The sequence below is a fragment of the Suricata suricatta genome, chromosome 8 (assembly GCF_006229205.1).
Source record: "Suricata suricatta isolate VVHF042 chromosome 8, meerkat_22Aug2017_6uvM2_HiC, whole genome shotgun sequence".
NCBI classification, from domain to species: domain Eukaryota; kingdom Metazoa; phylum Chordata; class Mammalia; order Carnivora; family Herpestidae; genus Suricata; species Suricata suricatta.
In genome coordinates, this window is record NC_043707.1 from 131,028,353 (window position 1) to 131,051,913 (window position 23,561).

The 23,561-nt window shown below is 49.1% G+C and overlaps 1 protein-coding gene across 6 annotated transcripts in view; it reads right to left on the reverse strand.

Moving 5' to 3' along the window:
- FHAD1 (forkhead associated phosphopeptide binding domain 1) overlaps positions 1-23,561 on the reverse strand; it is a 115,841-nt gene that overhangs the window by 84,888 nt on the left and 7,392 nt on the right. For 5 of the 6 annotated variants that reach the window (XR_003912333.1, XM_029949301.1, XM_029949300.1 and 2 more), the window contains exons 3-4: positions 14,875-15,081; positions 537-804 (exon numbers count right to left, since the gene is read on the reverse strand). Coding sequence is in view for 5 of the 6 variants with exons in the window: in XM_029949301.1 (XP_029805161.1) it covers positions 537-804; positions 14,875-15,081 (475 nt within the window). In the remaining variant the exon portion in view is untranslated. The remainder of the gene's footprint in view (positions 1-536; positions 805-14,874; positions 15,082-23,561) is intronic. The other variant, XM_029949302.1, reaches the window with a different exon arrangement.

A 23,561-nucleotide genomic window follows, 5' to 3' on the forward strand; every position in this document is an offset into this window, starting at 1 on the left:
TGACTTAAGATAACTTAAATCTGACTCAAAAACGGTCCATTAGACTAGACTGAATATGTCATGTCTGGGACGTAATTTTCCTCAATGAGCCTCAGCCTCCTCTCACCTGTTAAATGGTAACAAAATATTTAAAAACCTCCTAAGGCTGTTGTGGGCGAGGGAAATTTCAGTCGCCAATACTTCTGCCCATCTGAGTCAAAGTTATAAGTTTACAGCCTGTTATGCGTTCAGATATAAACACACACACACAGATTGACATACACCCACACTCGCACGCTGGCCACGGGGGCACTGATGTGGGCATCTGTGCAGAGCACAAAGTCTGGAGGGTTAGGCACCAGAAAGTCAATTAGGGGTGCTGGGTGGCGAGGGTGACAAATGAACAGTTTTCTAACTTTCTGTTCCTCTCCTGATTTTTCATAATTGACTATGTTCTACTTTCAGAATCAGAAAAAAGTCAGCGAGAACCAAGGCCCACCCACGTGGCTATAAGGCCATCCCCAAAGCCACCAGCGGAAGCGTGCTCATGCAAATACCTTGCTTGATGATGGGAGGCCTGTAGGTGCTATCCATCACAAAGGAGAACATCTTCCCTCCAGCGCTCGTGGGCCGCCTGTGACAGGCCGGCGGGACCATGGTGGGTCTGGGAAGCCCCTGGGACCAGCTCCTCTGCATGGGTGCTGGCTGGATGCCTGGGGGGAAGGGCATCTGTGGAGGTGAGGGTGACTGTTTCGCCTGCTGTGTGGCCCGAGGTGGCTGTGGTCTTGGCCAAGGTACCGGGCCACTCATCCATGGGAAGGAGACCTGCAGGGGCAGATGACAGGGTCAGAGGACGTTCCGATCAGCTGGGGGTGGTCTCCACCTTTGTCCCGGCCATATAACTGCTGCCCTAGAGCTCAGCTTCTAAGTCACTTCCCCCAGGAAGCCCCCCACCATGCAGACTATCCCCAAGTTTGGGATGGCAGGTCCCACCATGGGTCACACCGCAGTGTCACGCCACTATTTCCTGGGGACAGCCTTCATGCCGGGCATCCTGCCCCGAAGTTCACATGCATAACCCTATTTGATACCCCCAACACTCTGTCATGATACTGAGGCTGAGCAAGACCCCGTGACTTTCCAAGATCCTAGATTTGCTGGTGAGCCTCTGAGCTGGTGGAATGTCACCTCTAAGAGGAGAAGGGCTTTCTATCTTGCTCCCTCCTGTGTCCTCAGCACCTAGAATGCTGCCTGGCACGTACAGAGCAGGCTCTCAAATACTGGTTGAAAGAATGAATGAACAGACGCCTGAGATGCACACCCAGCTCTGCAGGACCCCCTAGCCTGCTTTCTCTCCATCCACTTCTAACACCGTCTGCCGGCTGAGGCCGAGAGTTCGGGGATGGCAGTGGCCTCGCCTGTCTCGTTAACCTTGGATCCTCAATTCTACCACACGTGACTCTTGGGTGACGCTCCGTAAATGGCTGCCAAGGGAACGTTTCATCACCTGACCCTTGGAAGGGGTCTGCGGCTACTTTAAATGGCAAGCACACCCAACGCCATCTAATCGTGGACACATGCCGAGGGGCGCAGACACATTCCGAGGGGTGCGGACACCTGGCTTTTGCCTCTGTTTAATGCTTCGGTGGTGGTGTCTCCCAGGACCTAGTGGTTAAACCACGACATTGCGGCGTGCTATCATTGATTGTCCTTTCCTTATCTATTCCTCACAATAGTCCCCAGAACGGAAGGTCTCAGACCCCTACATTACGAATGAGGCTTGGTGAGATTAAGGAATTCACCCAGGTTCATGTAGTGGTCGGGAGGGAACTGGGAATTAGGTCTGATGACCCCTGTCTCTGTTTCACCTCCTCCACCCCAATTCTCTTGGCAGAAAAAAACGCACTAAGTCCAAAGGTTTGCCACCTATGCAGGGCCACACACCTACCCCGCCCCCCAACCCTGGGTCCACTTTCTCCTTCTGTAGACCAGGGAGAATATGAACTCAGAGACACATGGTGAGAGACAGATGCTTCCAAATAGGAGCACCTGCTCACACAACTTCCTACAGCTTCAGTTAGATTTTATTTAAGAGGAAGGTTCTCCACTCTATCAGGCTCTAGTCTTTCCCCAGCAAGTCAAGGATCCTGTGCATTCCCTCTGAAGGCTCTTTCTTGGAGTCCATGAGGGCAGCGTCCAGGGACATCAAGCTCCAACTACTTGGGGACATCTGGCCCCCCATTCATAATGACACTGGGCCACTTTAACACTGCTTCAGAATGGCCTTGGCAGTGTTCCAGGGCTCTGTTCCTTCTGCACACTTTTCCAATTTTTCTCCAGGATCAACACTCAGCCTCTCCACCTGTGCTTTCTTCCTTTCTTTATTCCCTGGGGCCAGGGTGTCCCACTCCTGCCCTGCACTAACTTCTCCACCCATCCTGTCCCTTCCCCACCTCGGAGGGGCTGTCTTGCCTCAATCATTCCCATAACCTTTTTCCGTCAGTTGAATATTTACTGGCTGATGAGAAGGGGTCAATTCTAATGTGCTTTAACCCAGGCTGCTAGAAAACGAATCTGGGGGTCCCTGGTAGTGGCAGAAGAACTCCCTTTTGTGTTGGGATCCTCGGGTCATGCGCTCACAGGGGTGCTAGGGGAAGTGAGCCTGTCGGGGGTATCTCCAATGCCACCCACTTCTCCAGCAGAGCCCAGACCCCACTCTGGTCTTTTGTGAAGTCTGGAGAATCCCCTGCCCAATCAGGGAGCAACTTGTTGTGGGTGGGGCTAAGCACTCAGCCAATCACATTCCCCTGCCTTAGTGATTGGTTCAGTGGTGAAGCACATGATCCAATCAAAGCGAAGGGGACCCAGGGAGCCCGCGGCCAGGATCCCAAGTGATCTGCGGCCTTGACAATGTAGCCTGCCTGAGGGAGGGGAGCTGAGGCTCAGAGAGATGGAGGCTGCTGTTGCTTTAATCCTGGTCAATAACACGGAACATAAAAGTTGCCATCTTAACTGTTTTTAAGTGGACGGTTCCGGAGTGCCAAGGACACGCACACTGCTGGGAGACAGATCTTCATAAGATTTCCATCTTACAAAACCAAAACTCTGTGCTCATTAAATACCACCCCCCTTACCTCTCCCCCAGTCCCTGGCCCCCACCATTCCACTTTCCGTTTCTATGAATTTGACACCATTCCACTTTCCGTTTCTATGAATCTGACTCTAGGGACCTCAGGTAGGGGGAACTGGACAGCCTTTGTCTTGTGATGACTGGCTGATTTCAGTGAGCATTGTAGCAGGTGTCAGAATTCACCACATTTTGTTCATCCATTTGGGGGCACCTGGGTTCCCATCATCGCCGGTTACTGTGATGACGGTGGCTGTGAACGTGGAGGTGCATACAGGGAAGCTGGCTCGGGAGGTGTCCTGGTGAGGCCGGCTAGAGCTGGTGTGTGTCACTTGTAGCCCAGAACCCTAATGATAGGGTCCCTAAGGGGGACAGAGCCAGAGACGCGTACATGCAGTAAAGACTCGAATTGGCTTTTCGGATTCAAAAAATAAAATGATCAAGTCTTTTGTTTTCTTTCTCAAGCTTGTTGCTGAGGGTGGCTTTAGTGGGAAGGCAAACGTTGGTTTTCTCTGGTTTGCATGCTTGCTCTGTACTAAGCAAGGTCAAGGTTTTCTCAGAAATTGCTGCTGGTAAGTATAAGGAAACAGGCAGGGGTAAAGCAAACACAAGCAAAGGACTCACATGAAAAGCTGGTTCTGGGCCGTGCCCACATTAGAATGTACACGGAGCTTGGGGTCAAGGTCAGTTATGAACAAGTCTGTTTTTAGAAACCAGTTTAAAAATACATGCTGATGCCTTTTTTCTTTTTTTCCCCCTTTTCTCTGACCATATGGGATGCTGCATGTTTTTGTCGTTTTGTTTTTGAGGGAGCGTATGTTCTATCCCTGATTTCTTCCACACTGTCTTTAAAATAGGCTGTAAACCACCTGGATTAGCCACGTCACACTGGCTGCTGACTTTATATCAGCCTGAACAAACACCCATCAATAATTTACTCAAGAGGCGCCTGGGGGGCTCAGTCTGTTGAGTGTCCGACTTCGGCTCAGGTCATGATCTCGTGGTTTGTGAGCTCAAGCCCCACGTCAGGCTCTGTGCTGACAGCTATGAGCCTGGAGCCTGCTTCCGATTCTGTGTCTCCCTCTCTCTCTGCCCCTCCCCCGCTCATACTCTGTCTCTCTCAAAAATAAACAAAAAAAAATTTGCTCACGAAAACATAATTTTTCAGATTATCTGCTTGTTCTTTATGTTATCTTTCCAGGATGTGCTTCTAGCCCTGTTAAAGGGTGCAGGTTGAATGGGACACCCAGGAACAATCAAGGGAGTTTGCATGTAGGGTGCTAAGGTCACACACGTTCTGCCTGGAAGCCCTGGAGGCTGGCCAGCCGGTGAAGCAGACTTTGCCCTTGGAGAGCCGGTCACATGTTCTGCGGTTTGTACCTGCTGATATTTGTGCGACCGTGAGCGCCACGTCAAGAAGGGACCGTGTGCCAGAGAGTGTGCTGTGCACTTAACGCAGGTGCTCCCACCTCACTGCCAGGACAGCCTCACAAGTGGGAAGGCCTTTTTCCCCCCATGTTGCGGGTTAAGAAACTAAAGCTCAGAGAGGTTAGGTGACCTGCCCAAGGTCCCACAGCCAGGAAGCAGGGAGGCTGTTTGACCCTAACGCCTGGGCCCTCAGAGCTTCGAGCTTATTGGACATTGTGATTTTGTAACTGTATCCATACTTACCAAAACATCTTAGACGATTGGTTAACAGGGAAGAGGAGACTTTCTGAGTTGCAAAAAGGAAAATAAAGAGACGGAGTGAAAACCACAAGCTTAGAAAGAGGTTTTCTAGGATCGTGAACAATCCTTTTACGGAGGTGTCATGCGTGTGGTACGTGCCCACGCGGAAGCAGCTCAGAAGACCCCCGTCTCCGTCCGGGCAGGACCGGGGCACGTCCGCTGTACCGGAGGCGTGCTGGGGCTGCCTGCTACCCGCGCGTGGAGCCAGTATTTAAAAAATGTTTGTTTATTTTTGAGAGAGAGGGAGAGGGTGGGAGGGGCAGAGACACACACACACACACACACACACACACACACACACACACAGAATCCAAAGCAGGCTCCAGGCTTTGAGCTGTCAGCACAGAGCCCACACGGGGCTCGAACCCACGAACTGTGAGATCATGACCTGAGCCCAAGTCGGATGCTCAACTGACTGAGCCGCCAGGCGCCCCCATGAGAGACGGTTATTAAATTGCCCAGGAATTTTGTGAGCTCGTTGATAAACACAGCCATTAATAAAAATTAAATTACATAAACTTATAATTAAGTGGTATTAGAGACAATGGTAACAGATAGTTAAAACTCACCCTTCTGAATTGTTTTACTACATTGTATGATTATCCATGCTCTTGAGGTTATTTAACCCTCCATGTGTGTGCTACCACATGACTCTCTGTATCTCTGTATTCAGATGTCTCCCTGGTCTCTTGACCTTGGCCATGGTGGGAGTGTTCACACCACAGAAACAGGAAACACCGTAGATCAGAGCTTGATCTGTTTTGTTCTGTCAACTGTCCACACTTGAGAAAGTTCTGGAGAAAATGTTAATAATGTGGGGTGCCTGGGTGGCTCAGTTGGTTAAGTGTCCGACTTTGGCTCAGGTCATGGTCTTGAGGTTCCTGGGTTTGAGCCGCATGTTGGGCTCTGTGCTGACAGCTCGGAGCCTGGGACCTGCTTCAGATTCTGTGTCTCCCTCTCTCTCTGCCCCTCCCCCACTTGCACTCTGTCTCTCTCTTGAAAAATAAATAAACACTAAAAAAATTAGGGGCACCTGGGTGGCTCAGTCGGTTAAGCATCCGACTTCGGCTCAGGTCATGATCTCGTGGTTTGTGGGTTTGAGCCCCGCGTCAGGTTCTGTGCTGACAGCTCAGAGCCTGGAGCCTGCTTTGGATTCTGTGTCACCCTCTCTCTCTGCTCCTACCCTGCTTGCTCTCTCTCTCTCTCAAAAATATATCAGTCTTGGGGCACCTGGGTCGCTCAGTAGGTTAAGAGGCCAACTTTGGCTCAGGTCATGATCTCACTGTTTGTGAGTTCGAGCCCCGCCCCAGGCTCTGGTGCTGACAGCCTGCTTCAGATTCTGTATCTCCCTCTCTCTCCACCACTCCCCCACTCGCACTCTCTCTGTATCTCAAAAATAAACATTAAAAATAAATAAATAAAAGAAAAAGGAAAAAAATGTTAACATAAGTTATAATAAAAGCATGTTGTGTCTAGAGCGATTACATCACGCGTAGCATGTGAAATTGAGGAAATATTCTTAAGTATTCGAGAACGATTAATCTGGTAGAGCGCAGGGCTCACTGTAAACACACATCTTTCTTACTTCCCGTCTGTCTGACTCGTGAACAGGAAGATCCGTCCCTGTCCAGGGTGGGGACTCACTCGTCAGCTGCAAAGGTAAGTTGGCTACGCTGTCGGCGTTCACGTCGGTGAGGGCGTTCTGTGAGAGGTGACTGGCTGTGCGGGATTCATGATCAAGAGTAGTGGATATTTTATTATTCTTTGCAGAGAACGTGTTACACGACCTTCCTCTCAGGAAGCCTCACACTACGCGGCACACTTTTGCGGAGAGCTGCCCGGCGGACAGTCAGCGCCCGGCACTGGCGGTGCCCCGCTCCCAGCAAGGCGCCTGGTGTGCGCTGCGGGGGTTCGGGGGCTAAGCGGAAGGCCAAGTGCCAAACGGAGCACAAGTGAAAAGACCTTTGGGCTGATTCTGGGGTTGGGGAGGGGCCAATCCACGACAAGCCTGGGACAGCTTCTAACAGCAGGAAGGAAGGAGGTCCTCAAACCCCAAGGGCAGGGGCCTGTCAAAGGACACAGCCACCAACCTAAAAGAGCCCCTGGTGGCCAAGGCTGGACTAATTCAAGCAACAAAACAGATCATGTAGTATTGGATCATTACCCGAAGAATCCACTGAACATATATGAGTCGATACTGATAGAAACGCATGATTTAGTAAATACATAAACTGGAAAGGAGAGACAATCTTCCTTTAGTTTTCTTAAAAAAATTTTTTTTTAATGTTTATTTATTTTTGAGAGACAGAGACAGAGTGTGAGCGGGCAGGGGCAGAGAGAAAGGGAGATGCAGAATCCGAAGCAGGCTCCAGGCCCTGAGCTGTCAGCACAGAGCCTGACGCAGGGCTCGAACTCAGGAACCGCAAGATCGTGATCTAAGCCGAAGTCAGACGCTTAACCGACTGAGCCACCTGGGCGCCCCAAGACAATCTTCCTTGCAGAAGCATTTAATATATGTAGATAGGCCGCTTTCCAGGAGGTGGACCTTAATTCCCACTGTCTGCTCCTTCCTCCCCTCTCCTTTGGGTGTGGGCTATAGTCAGTGATCCACTTCCAAACAATAGAGTATGGATGGGAAAGTAGTAACATTATAGTGGAGAAACCTGGCAAACACGAGCCTAACCAGGGGAGGACCTAACATCCCCAGGGATGTCATGTGGATATTGGGACACGTCACCTCTGCGGCATGCTTTCTGAAAACCAGAACCCCAGTCTACTAAGAGAGAAGGATCAGGCAAATCAGATAAACACACAGTGTGACCCAATACGATACAGCCAGGTATCCTGGAGGACACTGGCCAGTTCTCCTCACGACCATGGAGGTCAGGAGACACAGACCAAGAAACTGCCACAGAACAGAGGACGGTAAGAACGCATGGTGACGAGGGGTGCCGGGGTGGCTCCGTTGGTTAAGTGTCCACCTCTTGAGTTCGGCTCAGGTCATGATCTCACGGTTGTGGGACCAAGACCCATGTTGGGCTCCGTGCTGAGCGTGACGCCTGCTTGGGATTCTCTCTCCCTCGCTCTCTGCCCCGTTCCCCAACTTTCGAGCTCTCTCAAAATAAATAAATAAACACTAACAAAAGAAGAAGACAGAGTGACAAAAGGCAGCACGGTGCCCTGTGTCGGGTCCTAGAACCTGAAGTTCAGCGAATAATCACGGGCCGATGTCTGTCTTGGCGTGGGAAACGGCACCGCAGTAATGTGAAATGTCTACGCCGAGGAAAACGGAGGGAGGGGTCACAAGGGCTCTCTGTTCTATCATTACAGCTTTTATATCAACCTAAAAATTATTCCAACATGAAAACGCTATTTACTTAAGTAAAAAAAGAAAAAAAAGACTTTGAGTTACCAGGAAAAAACAATACAAAATCCTTATGCAACTGCGAATACAGCTACTCATGGGAGAGGTCTCTGGGACCGCTTCCGGCCCGTTTACCTAACCTTAGTCGTGCAGCTCCACAACTGTAATGCCTGGAAGGATCCTGGGATGGGGGCGGGGGTGGAAGGCGGCACCTGACCACAGGGCGGAGGCCCTAGGGGAGAGATGGAAAACACCGGCATTACCACCAGCAGCCAGCAGAGGGGGCTATTTGCCGCCGGGACCCACAGCCTTCTCTACCTCAACAACTCCTGGGGTGTTCCAGTAACTCCAGGTAAATAACGCCAAGCTCCCCGGAAAAGGATACATCGTATTTAAGATTTTCAACAGGGAGAAATCAGAATTATGCACTTGGAACACAGAACTGACACATTATATATAATCTTTAGGTTTTCGGAGCTTCAAAAAGTAGGATCCTTTGAGCTGTCCAGAGGAGTCATTCATTTGGATTTTGACCAGTTGGGCTAAAGGATGAGTGGCTCATCCCGTGTGCCCCCTTGTTGACAAATCTGCTGGCCTACAGGTTTCCCTTCCAAGCTCTTAGTGGCTGCCTGGTCAGTCTGTAAAATGGGAAATAGAGTCTAATGAAAAAAAAACACCCAGATTTTTGCAAGCAGCCTTTTCTACCCCTAGACGTGATCTACTGCAGCTCAGTCTCGCCAGACGAAGAGACTGAATGGATGACTGAATGAATGATCACCCACTAAGTTAAGAGAGAAGCAGCAGTAGGGGCACCTGGGTGGCCCAGTCAGTTAAGTGTCCGACTTCGGCTCAGGTCATGGTCCCATGGTTCATCAGTTCAAGCCCCTGCGTCGGGCTCTGTGCTGACAGCTCAGAGCCTGGAGCCTGCTTCAGATTCTGTGTCTCCCTCTCTCTCTCTGTCCCCCCCCCCCAACTCACATTCTCTCTCTGTCTCACAAATAAATAAACGTTAAAAGAGAGAGAGAGAGAGAAGCAGCAGTTCTAGTTTGATCACAAAGGGTGTGATCTGCCAGAGGAAACCAAGAGCCACGGTTGACCCCCCCCAGCTCCTGGGCCGGTTGTTTTCTGGGGACACTGAGGCCCCCCCTGCTGCCATCCCTCTGCGTCCCTCCCCCGTGTCATCTGGGCGGTCTGAAGACATCGGATGACAACACGGAGCTCAAGAGTCCTTTTATGCAAGTGCTGCTGAGGACCCCAGATCTGGGACGGTCCGCTGCCCATGCCCTCCCCCTCACTGGCCTCGGAGAGTCTCCTCTCCCTGAAAGAACCTGGCTTGGGGGTGTCTCCGCTCCTCAGCGGGTCCCCTCAGAGCACGATGTAGAGGAAATCCTGGGAGATCAGGTTGGGCATGAGGAACTTGACTGGCAAGAGGTCTGTTCTAAAGTGCTCTCCAGTGACCTAGTCACTGCTCCCTGGAGCCTGGGTACAGGGAAAGCCACATCTTCTCAAGAAAGGATCTTTTTTTTTTTTTTTAAGTTTATCTATTTGAGAGAGAGGGATAACACACGAGCACAGGAGGGGTAAAGAGAAGGAGAGACCGAATCCCAATCAGGCTCCACGCCATCAGCACAGAGCCCGAAGTGGGGCTTGACCCCATGAACTGAGCTGAGACCAAGAGTCAGAGGTTTAACCAGCTGCGCCATCCAGGTGACCTTCAAGAACGGGAGCTTGGCAAAGGTGCTGCGAAGATGGAAATGCCGCCCTTCCCCAGGACGGACACACAATTCCGACTCCATGAGCTTCTCGCCACAACCAGTTACCTGATGGGAGGAGTGCGCTACTCCGCCTCCTGGAGCTTGTCTTGGTAGATTATTTCTCATGCCCTCCCCCTCCCCCAGATCACTACTCTCAAATCTGGTTTGGAAGGTTCGGCTTGGGCAGTGGGAACGCTTCCTAACTGATGCGGGAGCAAAAGGCACGTTGAGGGCAAAGCATGAACCAACAACAGTCCCCTCCCCCCAGTGGGACATGGGTGACATTCCTCAGGCACTGCCGGCCACCCAGGAACAGAGGAAAGGGAAGAACAAATAGTTAACAGGTAGAGGTCACAGCCATGCAGGACACGAGTCTCCATCAGTTTGCAGCTGTCTTAAAATATAAGAAAAAAGCTAATTTCCAGAAACCTGCAGACTCAGTTTCCTGGAGCCCTAACATCGCCCTCCCTTCCATCGGATAGAAAACCTGATATAATCGGTCATTCCTCACAAACCCAGGGCAGTTCTTTCTGCCCACGTGTCCCCGTGCTTTCATAAAATCACCTTTTTGCACTGGAAACATCTCACAAATTCTTCATTGGCCGTTGGCTCTGAACCCCAACATTTCAAACTGCATCACAAACGTCGTGGACATCTGGGGGTTCTTTGTGGTATTTCCTCCCCGACCTGCAAACGTTTTGCCGTCTTCTGGATGGACGTCTAAATTTTAGTGGGGGAGACAGCCTTCCCCCTCCCACATTTCTGTGTCCGTATAATTCTGGTGGGACTGATCCCTTCTGCTCCAGGGTAGAGACCACAACCCAGGCCTGGCCATCAGAGCATTCCACGTCCCTGGCCTCAGTGGTTCATTCAGGGATAGGCCCGTGGTCCAAGACAATTTAGAAGCTTCTTCCTTTCTTGGGGCTGCTAAGCGTAGAGGGTAATGGGGTTGCTGGTGGCCGCCTCACTCCAGGTGAGGCAAGGGACTGCTAACAGAGATGAAAGACACAGACTCCTGACCAGTGTTCGGGCACCTGGATCCAGCTGGGCCTGAAGCTCGTACTTTTGGCTTTTTCAGTTACACGAGCTTTTTTCTTCCTTCCTTAGGCTAGTTTGAGTTGGGTTTCTGAGGCTTGCAAACAAAAAAGTTTCCTGGAAAATATGCTTGATGAGACTTTAGCACAAGCATCAGTATGTAGTCAGAATGAAAGGTGTCACACAGGGTATGGCACGCTCAGATAAAACCCACCACACTGCAGACATGCACCAAATTTATCTTTACACTTGTGAAAGGAAAGTGATGGCCCAGAGAAGTGAGTTAAGACCAACCATAAAGCTGGATGAAGAGTTTTCTGGCTACAGTAGACTTCAGACTACACATCCCAAATTCCTATTTCAGAACATTCCTTTAAAAGAAAACTCTCAGGACACCTGGGTGGCTCAGTCGGTTGAGCATCTGACTCTAATTTTGGCTCAGGTCATGATCTCATAGTTCGTGAGTTTGAGGCCTGCATCAGGTCTGTGCTGAGAGCATGGAACCTGCTTGGGATTCTCTCTCTCTCTCTCTCTCTCTCTCTCTCTCAGAGAGCTCCTGCTCCCCCTTTGCCCCTTACCATCTGTGTGACCCCGATGACTGTGTTACTTTTGTGCCTCGTCTGAAAAATGGGGAGAGGAACAGCTACTTCTTAGTTTGTGAGAAATGAACGACACAGTGCATGTAAAACGCTTAGAGCACCTCCTGGCACATAATAAATGCACAGTGAACATTAGCCATCAGACATTAGCATCACCCTCAAAGAAGAAAGAGAGAGCGTGCGTGTGGATTTTCCTTGGAATTGAATATCCCTGGTAAAAGAGAGCGGAGGCAAGTAAGGAAGCTGAAAACTGCATTTTCTTCTGTTATTGGTGACCCTTGGATTTGTCGCCATAAATCTTCCCCGTTGGCAGGTGCAGCCGTGGGTCGGCCTGGGACCTGCCTGCGCTCTCACCGCATCACGGTGCTCCGGGCGCCGCTAGGAAAAGCTTCTAGACCCCGAGGGACTCGGGAGAGCAGGCTTTCCATCCAGGCACTGGCTGCACCCAACACTTGACCCTGAGGAAGTCTCTGGAAATCTCTGAGCACCACTTACACAATGAGAGGGGGACTCATACAGAAATTCTGAAGGAAGAACGGGGACCTGGGATTCGTGAGTACTTGCTTGGCGGAAATTGGACATGAAAGCTTAGAGAAGTTAAATAAGTTGTAGCTGGAATTTGAACTTGGGTCTATCAAACTCCAAAGTGCTCATTTTCTCTCTCTCTCTTTTTTTTAAATGTTTATTTATTGGGGGCAAGGGGCAGAGAGAGGGAGACACAGAAGGCGAAGCAGACTCCAGGCTCTGAGCTGTCAGCACAGAACCTGGCGTGGGGCTCGAACTCATGAATCGCAATATCATGACCTGAGTTGACGTTGGACACTTAACCGACTGAGCCACCCAGACGCCCCAGCACTGGCTTTCCTCTCTGTATCCAAGACCTTCCTCAGGTCAGCAGTGAGCAGCAAGGGGTGTGGACCCATTGAGGTGCTACTTGCGTGGGACAGCATGGCGTGACGTCACAGGAAGGACGCAGGAGGTAATCCAGGTGACATGGGAGGCTCTAAGGGGACTCCTGACCTCGGCTCAGATCATGGTCTCACGATTCGTGGAGCACAGGGCTCCCCCTGACCTTGGGGAGCCTGCTTGGGATCCCCTCCCTCTCCTTCTCTCCCTGCCCCTCCCCGGCTTGCACGCTCTCTCTCAAAAATAAATAGCTAAAGCGTCTAAAAAAAAAAGCGGCACAGTTTTCTATGTACAAAGAACGGCTTGCATTTTTTTAAACGATGCCCCCTTTTGACGGATAGTTAGGTTTCAATGTTTAGGTCCCTATAAATAATATTTCTATAAATACTTTTGTGTGAAAACACGCAGACATGATTTGTCCCCCGTGCCCCTCCTGGCAAGCCACGGAATGAGAATTTCCCAGGCAGGGGGCCTGGGAACCCATAATTTTATAGAACATTCCAGAGACATTCTTATCCTCACACATGTCTGGCAAACCTTGACTCAAACTTCACAGACTTGGGTGTACAGCCTTTGTGTTTGGGACTCTGTTTTCTTCGGTTCCTGAGAAAAATCAGTAAATACTCTATAGAAGGGGCTCTAAACTTAGGTTTTCCTTCTGTTGGGGGGACGTCAGCATCGCCGGGGAGCTCACGAGGACACACAGTCCCCAGTGCAGGCCCTGTTCCCAGGGAGGCTGCGTACGGTTGCCAGATTTAACATAAATACATAGATTAAAAAGCAAGTAAATAAAATAGAGAGTGTCCAATGAACTCTGAATTTCAGATAAACACCAAATAAGCTTTTTTAAGCATGAGTGGTCATTTTGCACTAGCTGGGACATACTTACACTAAAAAATCATTTGGCAATTATCTGGCATTCAGATTTAGCTGGGCGGTCTCTGTTTTATCTGCTGATGTTAAGTATGAGTCCGTGGGCCCGGGTGAGGCTCAGGGATCTGCATTGTCGGTCTGCTCCCCATCGGGTCTGATGTCGCGGGGGTTCTTGGAGCCCCATGGGTTCTGACGTCACGGGGGGTCCTTGGAACCCCACAGGGTCTGACGTCACGGGGGGGGGTCCTTGGAGCCCACGTTGAGAACTCTTGATCGGGTCAACACCTTCTGGGTCAGGAGCCCCTCCTCAGTGCTGCTCCAGGACCTTGGTACCATCCATGAGCAAACAGACTTCAAGGATCTAAGGGGGATAAGGCAGCTGGGCAGTGGCAGAAAAGTCCGTCCCACATCTTCAAAGCCAAAGGTGACGGAGCTGATGCCATGGCTCCTGCAGCCTGAGGGAGCCCGGGGACCTTCCCGGGTCGCCTGTGGGCTCAAAACCCCAGGGTTCTGTGTAGATTCTCCAAATGTAATTTATTTACACTCTGCCTTGTCCCAGAAGAAAATTTCAGCCTTGGGGGGTCTCACTCAACAGAGCATCCTTGGGGGCGGCGAGTGAGGTAAATGTGCCACCTCTCTGGGGCACACACAGCAGTTATTAACTGTCCCACCACGAGTGGGCGCTATTAGTTTTACAAACCTAATCCTCTCTCTCAACCCTGGAGATGAGCCTGCACGGTCACTGCTGCCGTTGGCCCCAGTCTGTAGATGAGGACACAGAGGTTCTGAGGGGTCCGGCGGCTCGCTCAGGAGCACGCAGAAGGACGCAAGCGGCGGAGCGGGGATTCCGATCCAAGCCCGCGTTGCTAACCCCCTCCTGCCGCCGTCCCCCCTCCCCGGTGAACAGTACGGTCCCTGCGACGGAGGTTCAATGGGTAAGTTCTGTATTATTCTGCTTAAACTGAGGCCACAGTCTAGGTCAGGGTCCCAGGGACGTTTCTGATCGGGGTCCACCAGCAGCTGCTCTGTGCGGAGTGTCTGCTCAGGGTGGACGCTGACTCTCATGCTTTATGGCTAGATCGACGCCCAGCGGCCCTGGGAGGCCCGAGACCCGGGCCTACAAAGAACCCTGGTGGAGGTCACAAAGCGAGGAGCCTGCAGAGAAGCCTCCACCTCTGAGTTCTAAAAGCACATGCCTGCTTCCCATCCCCCCTGTCTGGTTCCCATCCCCTCCCCCCACGCCCCCAAGCTTTGCTTTTCAGGGGAAAACGCTAGGGTTCTGGGTTCACCACGGTGCATCTCTTACATGTCGTTCCAAGAAATGCCCAGAAGGGGGCGCGAGGACCCCCTCCCCACGTCAAGGATGCACCAGGAAAGGTGTGAACCTTGCAGGGTCCGTCTGTCAATGTCACTGGTGTAAACAGCCCACAGAGGACCAGCACTGCCCTTTGGAGGCACCGGACACAACCCGGCACCTCTGACCCCGACCCCGCGGGGGCCTGGACTCACCGAGGATGGGTTTTCGATGACCAGTTCGTAGGTCAGCCCTCCCGACCCAAATCTCAGGAGGTCTCCAGGCAGCAGCTTCACGGCCACGTTCTGAATGTGGCACTCGTTGACGAAGGTGCCGTTTCTGGAATTGAAGTCCTGGAGAACAAAGCTGTCCTCAGCCTCGTTATATTCGATGAGGGCATGATGGTTGTCGATGTCAGCAGACTGAAACACAGAGGGGAGGAAGGTCTGTGTCCCACGACACACAAGACTAATGGCAGGGCCCCAACGTTTACTGGTGAGCACTGGGTATCAGGAGGTGCTAAGCGCCTCGCCGGGCCAGCCGGTCACCACAGCCCTTATTTAAAAATGACTGACACGGAGGGTCAGAGAAGTTAGCGACCGGGCCGAGGTCACATGGCGAGTATGTGGCGGGGCTGAAGTGTGTGTTCTCTCTGACTCCAGACCCAGAGTAGGTGCCCGAGGTCTTGGGTGGAAAATCAGGCACCACAGAGGCAAAGGGAGCTGGGGGGGGGGGGGCGCTGACTGAGCGCATGTCTGACTAGCGAACTGGCCACTGTCTAGATCCCTGACCCCACACAGGTACGCTTTTGGTGGTCCCGAACAGCAGGACAGAAAGCAAAAAGGTCAGTTGCAAGTGACAATGGTCGTCTCTCCCGCAAGGAAAACACCAAGGTCATGGAATAAAGTACATATAGTTAAAGGGGGGGGCATTTCTAATGATTGATTTTCATTAATTTTGTGTTCAATTAACTAAAATAAATAACATTTAAACAATATTACAGAAAATGAGAACCGGGAAAAAGCACAAAGAAGACATGAAAATCACGTAGGCTCCCATCCCCAGCGGCAGACACTGACGGCCGGCGGTCACATCCTACCTGTCTTCCGTCTGTGCTGACGATCTTGTTAAAAAGTTTAAACAACATTGAGATCACACCACACGACAGAGTTTTAGTAACTACCTTTAGGAAACCTTGGTGTATGATGAAGATTTTCCCACGTGATTAGTTATTTCTGTGGCTTCTTAAAAGCTACTCAGAATTGATCTAATCAAAGATAATCTACTTTTTTTTTTTTTTTAAAGTAGGCTTCAGGCCAAGCATGGAGCCCAATGTGGGGCTTGAACCCATGGCCGAGATCAAGACCTGAGCTGAGATCCGGAGTCGGACACTTGACTGACTGAGCCACCCAGGTGCCCCAGTGATCCACCTTTCAATAGGAGGCCTGGTGTGATATTTCTGAAAAGAAAAGGACCCCAGATATTAGGTCTGTGAACTGGCAGTGGGGGCAGAAGGCGCCTCTGTAATTTCACTTTGATCAGAAGAGTGAGTCGACCCCAGCGCCCAGAAGGAAACAGCATATTCCCATGGCCGAGGGGCTCTGACTGAGGCTGCAGCCCGTATGTGAGGCCTTTCTCTTTTCAGGACATTGCCTATGAGACATCCACCGCAGCCTGCGACTTTGCAACTATTTTCTAAATTTTTTTTAACGTTTTTTTATTTATTTTTGAGAGACAGAGAGAGACAGCTTGAGCAGGGGAGGGTCAGAGAGAGAGGGAGACACAGAATTTGAAGCAGACTCCAGGCTTTGAGCTGTCAGCACAGAGCCTGATGCCGGGCTCAAACCCATGAACTGTGAGATCATGACCTGAGCCGAAGCTGGACACTTAACCAACTGAGCCACCCAGGCGCCCCTGCAAGTATTTTCTAAATTAATCTTCTTGTCGGGCACCTGGGTGGTTCAGTCCGTTGAACATCCATCTCTTGATTTCGGCTCAGGTCATGATCTCATGGTTCGTAAGATCATGGCTGACAGGGTGGAGCCTGCTTGGGACTCTCTCTTCTCTCTCTGCCCCTCCCCTGCTTGGGTGCACCTGCATGTTCTCTCTTTCTTTCAAAATAAATACATAAACATTTAAATTTATCTTCCTGTAGTGCCTCATCCAACTTTCATACAAAGAGTGCTTGCACTTAGAAATCGACAGTGAAGTCTCATAATACAATAATAGCCAATCACTTGTATCAATAATAGAGTAATAGCTTATGTTATATTGTTACACAGTAATATAATAGTTTGTATTAATAGAATATATCAATTAAACATTACATGCCAGGAAATTTGCGAAGTGCTCTATTGCATTATCCATTTCATCTACAAATAACCCAAAGGGATAGTTCTCCACTTTGTAGATAAGGAAACTGAGGCACAGAATGATTACATTTGCAGTGAGTCACCCGGCTTGGTTATCCTGGCTTCTACTCAGATGTGCTTGAATCGAATGTCTCTGTTTTTACTCACTTGGCAAATTTTTATCATCCACAAGGGCACTCAAAATATTGGCATGCCAAAAGAAAGCAGGAGTAACTATATTAATTTCAGATGCAACAGACTTCAGAGCTAGGAGTGTCAGCAGGGATAAAGAGAGGCATCGTATGATGATAAAGGAGTCAGTTCTCCAAGAAGACACAACAATCCTTAATTGTACGTGCCTAATGATGAAGCATCAGAATAAGTGAGGCAAAAACTGATAGAGGCTCAAGGAGAAAGAGACAAATCCATTATGATAGTTAGAGACTTCAACATTCCTGTATCAGTAATGGACAGATCCAGCAGGCAGAAAGTTAGTTAAGGATAAAGTTGAATTCAATGCCACCATGAATCAACTAGATCTAACTGACATGGATAGATGACTTCACCAAACAACAACAAAATGCACATTGTTCACGAGCTCACATGGAACATTCATTAGACCAGACCACATTCTGGGCCACAAAACATAACTCAACAAATTTAAAAGGACATAAATCCTACACAGCATGCCTTCAGTGTACAATGGAATTAAACTAGAAATCAATAGCAGAAAAATAACCAAAAATTCCAAAATATTTGGAGATTGAATGACACACAGGCTTCTGAACAGCCTGTGGGTCAAGGAGAAGCCTCAAGAAAATTTAAAAATTATCTAAATGAAGTGGAAGTAAATGCAAATGAATATACAACTTATCAGAATTTGTGGGATGCAGCGAAAGCAGGGCTAAGAGGGAAATTTATAGCATGGAATGCATACGTTAGAAAAGAAGAAAGATTGAAAATCAATAATCTAAGCTTCCATCTTGGAAAACTAGAGAGTGAAGAGCAATATAAGCCTAACACAAGCAGAAGAAAAGAAACAAAAATTAGGACAGAAATGAATGAAATAAAAACCAGGAAAATAATAGAGAAACATCAATGAAACCAAAAGCTGATTCTTTGAAAAGATCAATGAAATTGACAAGCCTCTAGCAGGTTAACCAAGACAAGAGAGAGGGTACAGATTACTAAAACCAGAAATGAAAAAGAGATATTTACTGATCATATAAATATTAAGGATAATAAAGGAATATTATAAACAATTCTATGCCCACAAATTTGATAACTTAGACGAAACTGACCAACTCCTTGAAAGACACAATGTACCAAAACTCATCCAAGGAAAAATAATATGAATAGACCCATATATGTTAAAGAATTTTGATCAATAATTAATAACTTTCCAAAACAGAAAGCACCAGGTCCAGATGGGTTCACTGGTGAATTCCATCAAACACTTAAGGACAAAACGATACCAGTTCTCTACAACCTCTTTCAGAAAACAGAAGCAGAAGGAACACTTCCTAACTCATTTAGTGAGGACAGCATTACTCTAACACCAAAACCAGATAAAGATATTGCAAGAAGGGACTTCAGACTAGTTTGTCTCATGAACATGGATGTGAAATCCTCAACAATGTATTAGCAAATCCAATCCAACAATGTATACACCACAAGCAAGTGGGTTTTATTTCAGGTATGCAAGGCTGGTTCAACACTTGGAAATCAATTAATGAAGTCCATCACCTCAAGAGGTTAGAGAAGAAAAGTCACACAGTCATAGCACCAGTTGAAGAAAGAGCATTTGACAAAATCCAGCATCTGTTTGTGATTAAACACACCTTCCGGCAAATTAGCAATAGAGGGCAACTTCCTCAACTTGATAAAGAACATCTACAAAAACCCTAAAGCTAACATCATACTTAATGATGAGAAGCTAGAAATTTTCTCATTAAGATCAGGAAGAAGGCAAGGATGTCCTCTTTCACATTTCTTTCTTAAGAAGGTACTGTGTCCTAGCCAGGACATGCAGTGAGAAAAGAAAAGGGAATAAAAGGTATACAGATTGGAAAAGGAGAAATAAAATTGTTTGCAGATGACATGGCTGCCTATGTAGAAAATCCCAACGAATCAACAAAAACACTCCTCGAACTGTAAGCAATTATAGCAAGGTTGTAGGATACAAAATTAATATATGGAAGTCAGTTCCTTTCCTATATACCAGAAATGAACAAGTGGAATTAGAAATAAAAAACACAACACTGTTTACATTAGCAGCAGAAAGAAAAGGAAGAAAGAACAAAAGAACGATTGAACAAAAGAAACAAAGAAAGAAACAAAGATTAAGAAAGAAAGAAAGATTAAGAATGAAAGACCAGACAGACAGACTTAGGTATAAGTCTCACAAAATATGTAAAGATCTATATGAAGAAAACTATAAAATATTAATGAAAGATTCAAGGAAGATCCAAATAAATGAACGGATAGCCTGTGTTTATTTGCAATTCCTTAGTGACACGTGGTGTTTAGCATCTTTTCATACGCTTATTGCCATCTGTAGATCTTCTTGGGTGAGGCGCCTGTTCATATCTTTAGCCCAGTTTTGAATAGGGTTGTCTGTTTCCTTCCTGTTGAATTTTAGGACTCATTGACTTTGGATATGTGCTTATAGCATGCTTATTCCTAGCTGCCAAAAACTGAGGCCACCAAACTGTCCTTTAAAAGCTGAATGGCTATGCAAATGGTGGTACATCCAGACAATGAAATAATAGTCAGTGATGAAAAGAAATGAGCTACCAAGCCACAAAAAGAAACAGAGGAACTATGTAAATGCACATTGCTTGGTGTAAGAAACCAATCAGAAAAGCCACATAGTGTATGATTTCAACCATATGAAATTCTGAAAACAGTAAAACTACAGAGACAGTGGTTTCCAGGGGCTCTAGTGGACATGGGGCAGGACAAACAGGTGGGACACAGGGGTGTCGGGGTGGTGAAACTATTCTGTAGGATGCTGCGGTGGGGGACATTTATTAGACATGGGCTGAAACCCACAGACTGTGCAATGCCTAACGTCAACTATGGACTTTAGTTAACGACAGCATTTCGATATGGGTTCATGAGTGGTCACAAAGGTCCCATGTTTCAAAAGCAAGATGTTCATCATAGGGGAAGTTCTGTGTGTCTTGGGGGTGGATCTATGGGAACTTGTGTACCCTCTGCTCAGTTTCCTATAAATCTGTTTGTTCTAAAAAAGAAAGCATTCTTACAACACATTCAGACACATTAGTTCTTTGGGAAATGCCACTCACATCATGGTCCTCGTCCCCCCCCCCCCCATCTCTGTGCTCCACGAACCCATTGAGGAGAGAAATTCTACATGTTGCATTTTGTTTTTCTTTTCCCAGGCCTCACTACTTTCAGTGTCTCTGTAGCTCCTGGGCCATTATTAAAAAATCAAAGCAAGCATGCTCCGTTACAGGGCGCGAGGGACTGGGCAGATGTAAAGGTCACTCATCTGTGGTCTTGAAAGAGGGAGAGTTTCTCGGACCATCCAGGTGGGACTAATCTAATCCCACGAACCCTTAAAAGCGAAGAACTTTCTCTGGCTGGAGTTGGGCAAGGAGTCAGAACAGGGGACCGGGGAGATCTGAAGCAGACAGGGACTTGGCCCAATGCTGCTGGCCTGGAAGGTGGAGGGGCCCGCCAGCCTGGCATGGGGACCTCGGTCCATGATGGCACAGGGTAAGTTCTGCCCAGCACCTGAACACATCTGGAAGCAGATTCTCCTTGGAGACTCTGTGGAAGAGCCCGGGTCCACCGAGCACTGTGACTTTGACCTCGGGGGCCCAGGGATGGAGAAACCAGGTGAGTCCCTCCCAGCTTCCAAAGTACAGATCTGTGACCTCATCCCTTTGTGTTGTTGTAAACAAAACACAAACACAATGGGCAACCCTGACTGCGGCTCTGGCAGCACCAGGCACTGATCCAAGCACTCCACAGCGATTTGGTCCCATAACACGGTCCCTGCACCAGCCCCAGGCCACATATACAAATCCGCAGCAGAGAAATTCCAGCTGCATAACCCGCCGGAGACCCTACAGCCCACGAGAGCGGAGCCAGGCTCTGAACCGGCCGCCCGGTGGCAAGGTCATGGCAAGGTCATGCACCTGACTGCCCTGTCCGCCCTTCTCCCACCCAAACAACAAATATCATCAATTCCTCCCCAGCTTAAAAGCTTTTTGGTGAGAGGAAGGTCCTCTCCGCGTGCTAAGCCCGGCTTCCACCTTACAACATTACCACCAACGTGCCATCTCGCCCCTTTCTCCCAAGCCAAATTATTCCCCAAACATCTCTGGACCTTTGCACATGCTTTTTCAACACCTGGGGTGCCCTCTCCTGCTGGCACTGTCTGGAAAATCCCCAGGCTTGCTTCTGTCTTTCCTTCTGTCCCTTCCTTCCTTCTGTCCTTCTTCCTTCCTTCCTTCCCCTCCTTCCTTCCTCCCTCCCTGGAGTGTAAGCAGGGGGAAGGGACAAAGGGAGAGAGAGGGGAATCTCAAGGAGCCTCCACGCTCAGGGCAGAGTCTGACCTGTGGCTCGATCCCATGACCGTGAGATCAAGACCTAAGCTGAGGGATGCCGGGGGGCTCAGTCGGTTAAGCGTCCGACTCTTGGTTTCGGCTTAGGTCATGAGCTCACAATTCCTGAGTTTGAGCCCCGTGTCAGGCTCTGCACTGACAGTGCAGAGCCTGCTTGGGGTTCTCTCTCCCTTTGCCCCTCCCTCCTTCTCTCTCTCAAAATAAATTAAAAAACGTAAAAAAGACCTGAGCTGAGATCAAGAGTCAGACAGGCCTCCCCAGGCTTCTCTTGAAAAGGCAGCTCCAGTTTGGTCCTCGCTGAGGAGCTCCCTGCCCCCCAGACGGGGATTATTGTGGGGCCTCAATTCACAACCCCAAGGCTCCTGTTCAGGGGAACCCGCTACGTCAACACCCCGTCCCCTCACAAGTCCCCCACTAGAGGGCGCCACCCCGGCTAGCTGCGTGAAGGACAATCCCCAGAAAATTCGGGTCATGTGTCACGGACAAGCCTCAGTGTGGATCTCACACCATGGGATCTCCCCGGCTCAGTGAGCCACTTCACTATTCCAGTGAACTCGGGAGGAATTCCAGATACTGCCAAAGCGAAATTTACACTCAAGGAATGAAACTTCTCTTCTCTAGAAGCGCTGAGTCAGACTGCCCAGAATCTGAAACCCGGCCCCACCTCCCCGACCAGCTGTGAGATTCTTTACTTAACCTTTCTGAGTCCCATTTCCACATCTTTAAATGAGGACAACAGTGATCATAGCAGTTCCTGCACCTCAGGGTTTGTTTTTGAGAATGTGATTTTGTATCTACATACACAGTACATAGAATATATATAAAATCACCTGAGGTCCAGGAAGTAGTCTATAAATGTATCCCATCACCGTTCCTATTTGTCTTCTTGAAAAGATTGTGATCGGCCACCTCACGTCCGTTAGAATGGCTACTATTAAAAAAAACACGATAGAGGGCACCGGAGTGGCTCAGTCGGTAAGCATCTGACTCTTGATTTTGGCTCAGGTCGTTAGCTCACAGTTCATGGGATCGAGCGCCATGTCGGGCTCTGCACTGACGGCTCGGAGCCTGCTTGAGATTCTCTCTCTCTCTCTCTCTCTCTCTCTCTCTCTCTCGGCCCCTCCTCCGCTCATGCGTGCACACTCGCTCTCTCTCTCTCTTTCAAAATAAATAAGCTAAAACAAAACAAAAAACCCAGGATATAACAAATGCTGGTGAGGATGTAGAGAAAGTGAACCCCTGTGCGCTGTCAGGCATGTCAGATTTGGAGGTGCCCGTCAGAGGTGAAGGTGTTCGTGCCCTTTGTCACAACAGACATACCCTCATGTCTGTGAAATGATGTAAGTTACAATCACCGTGGCCTTGTTTAATAACAATAAACAACAACAGGATTAGGCTCTGATGATTCTTTTCTATTTTTTATGTTTATTTTATTTTTGAGAGAGAGAGAGAGTGAGCACAAGCAGGGGAGGGGCAGAGGAGGGGTGGACAGAGGATCAGAAGCAGGCTCTGTGCTGACAGCAGACAGCCCGACACGGGGCTCAAACTCATGACGATGGTTCTTTTCTAAGAGGCAGCCCAGAACTGGCAGGAGCCAAAGGGACAAGAGCCAACTGTCTGTTGGGGTGCTGGTGTGAGTGTTGGATCCATGTTGCTCCGTGACCCTCAGATCCCCCGCGAGACGGGGGTGCAACATGCTAGTCAGGGTGCTGCGCACCCAGGGCGGACGGGCCACGTCGGAGCAACGTTTCTGTAGGAGCCCATTCAGCCAAAAGACCTGTTGAGATCCCGCTGTAAGTCACCAAGAGGAACGCGCATATCTCCAGCTTGTCTGGAAAGTGTGACCCTGGTGCAAGTGAGGTCCCTCAGTTGAGGATCGGGATTGAGTCGCTCTCCTGGGAGACTGAGCGGACAGTGTCATGTGGCTTGTTGGGTCCTGCTTTCCTTTGTTTT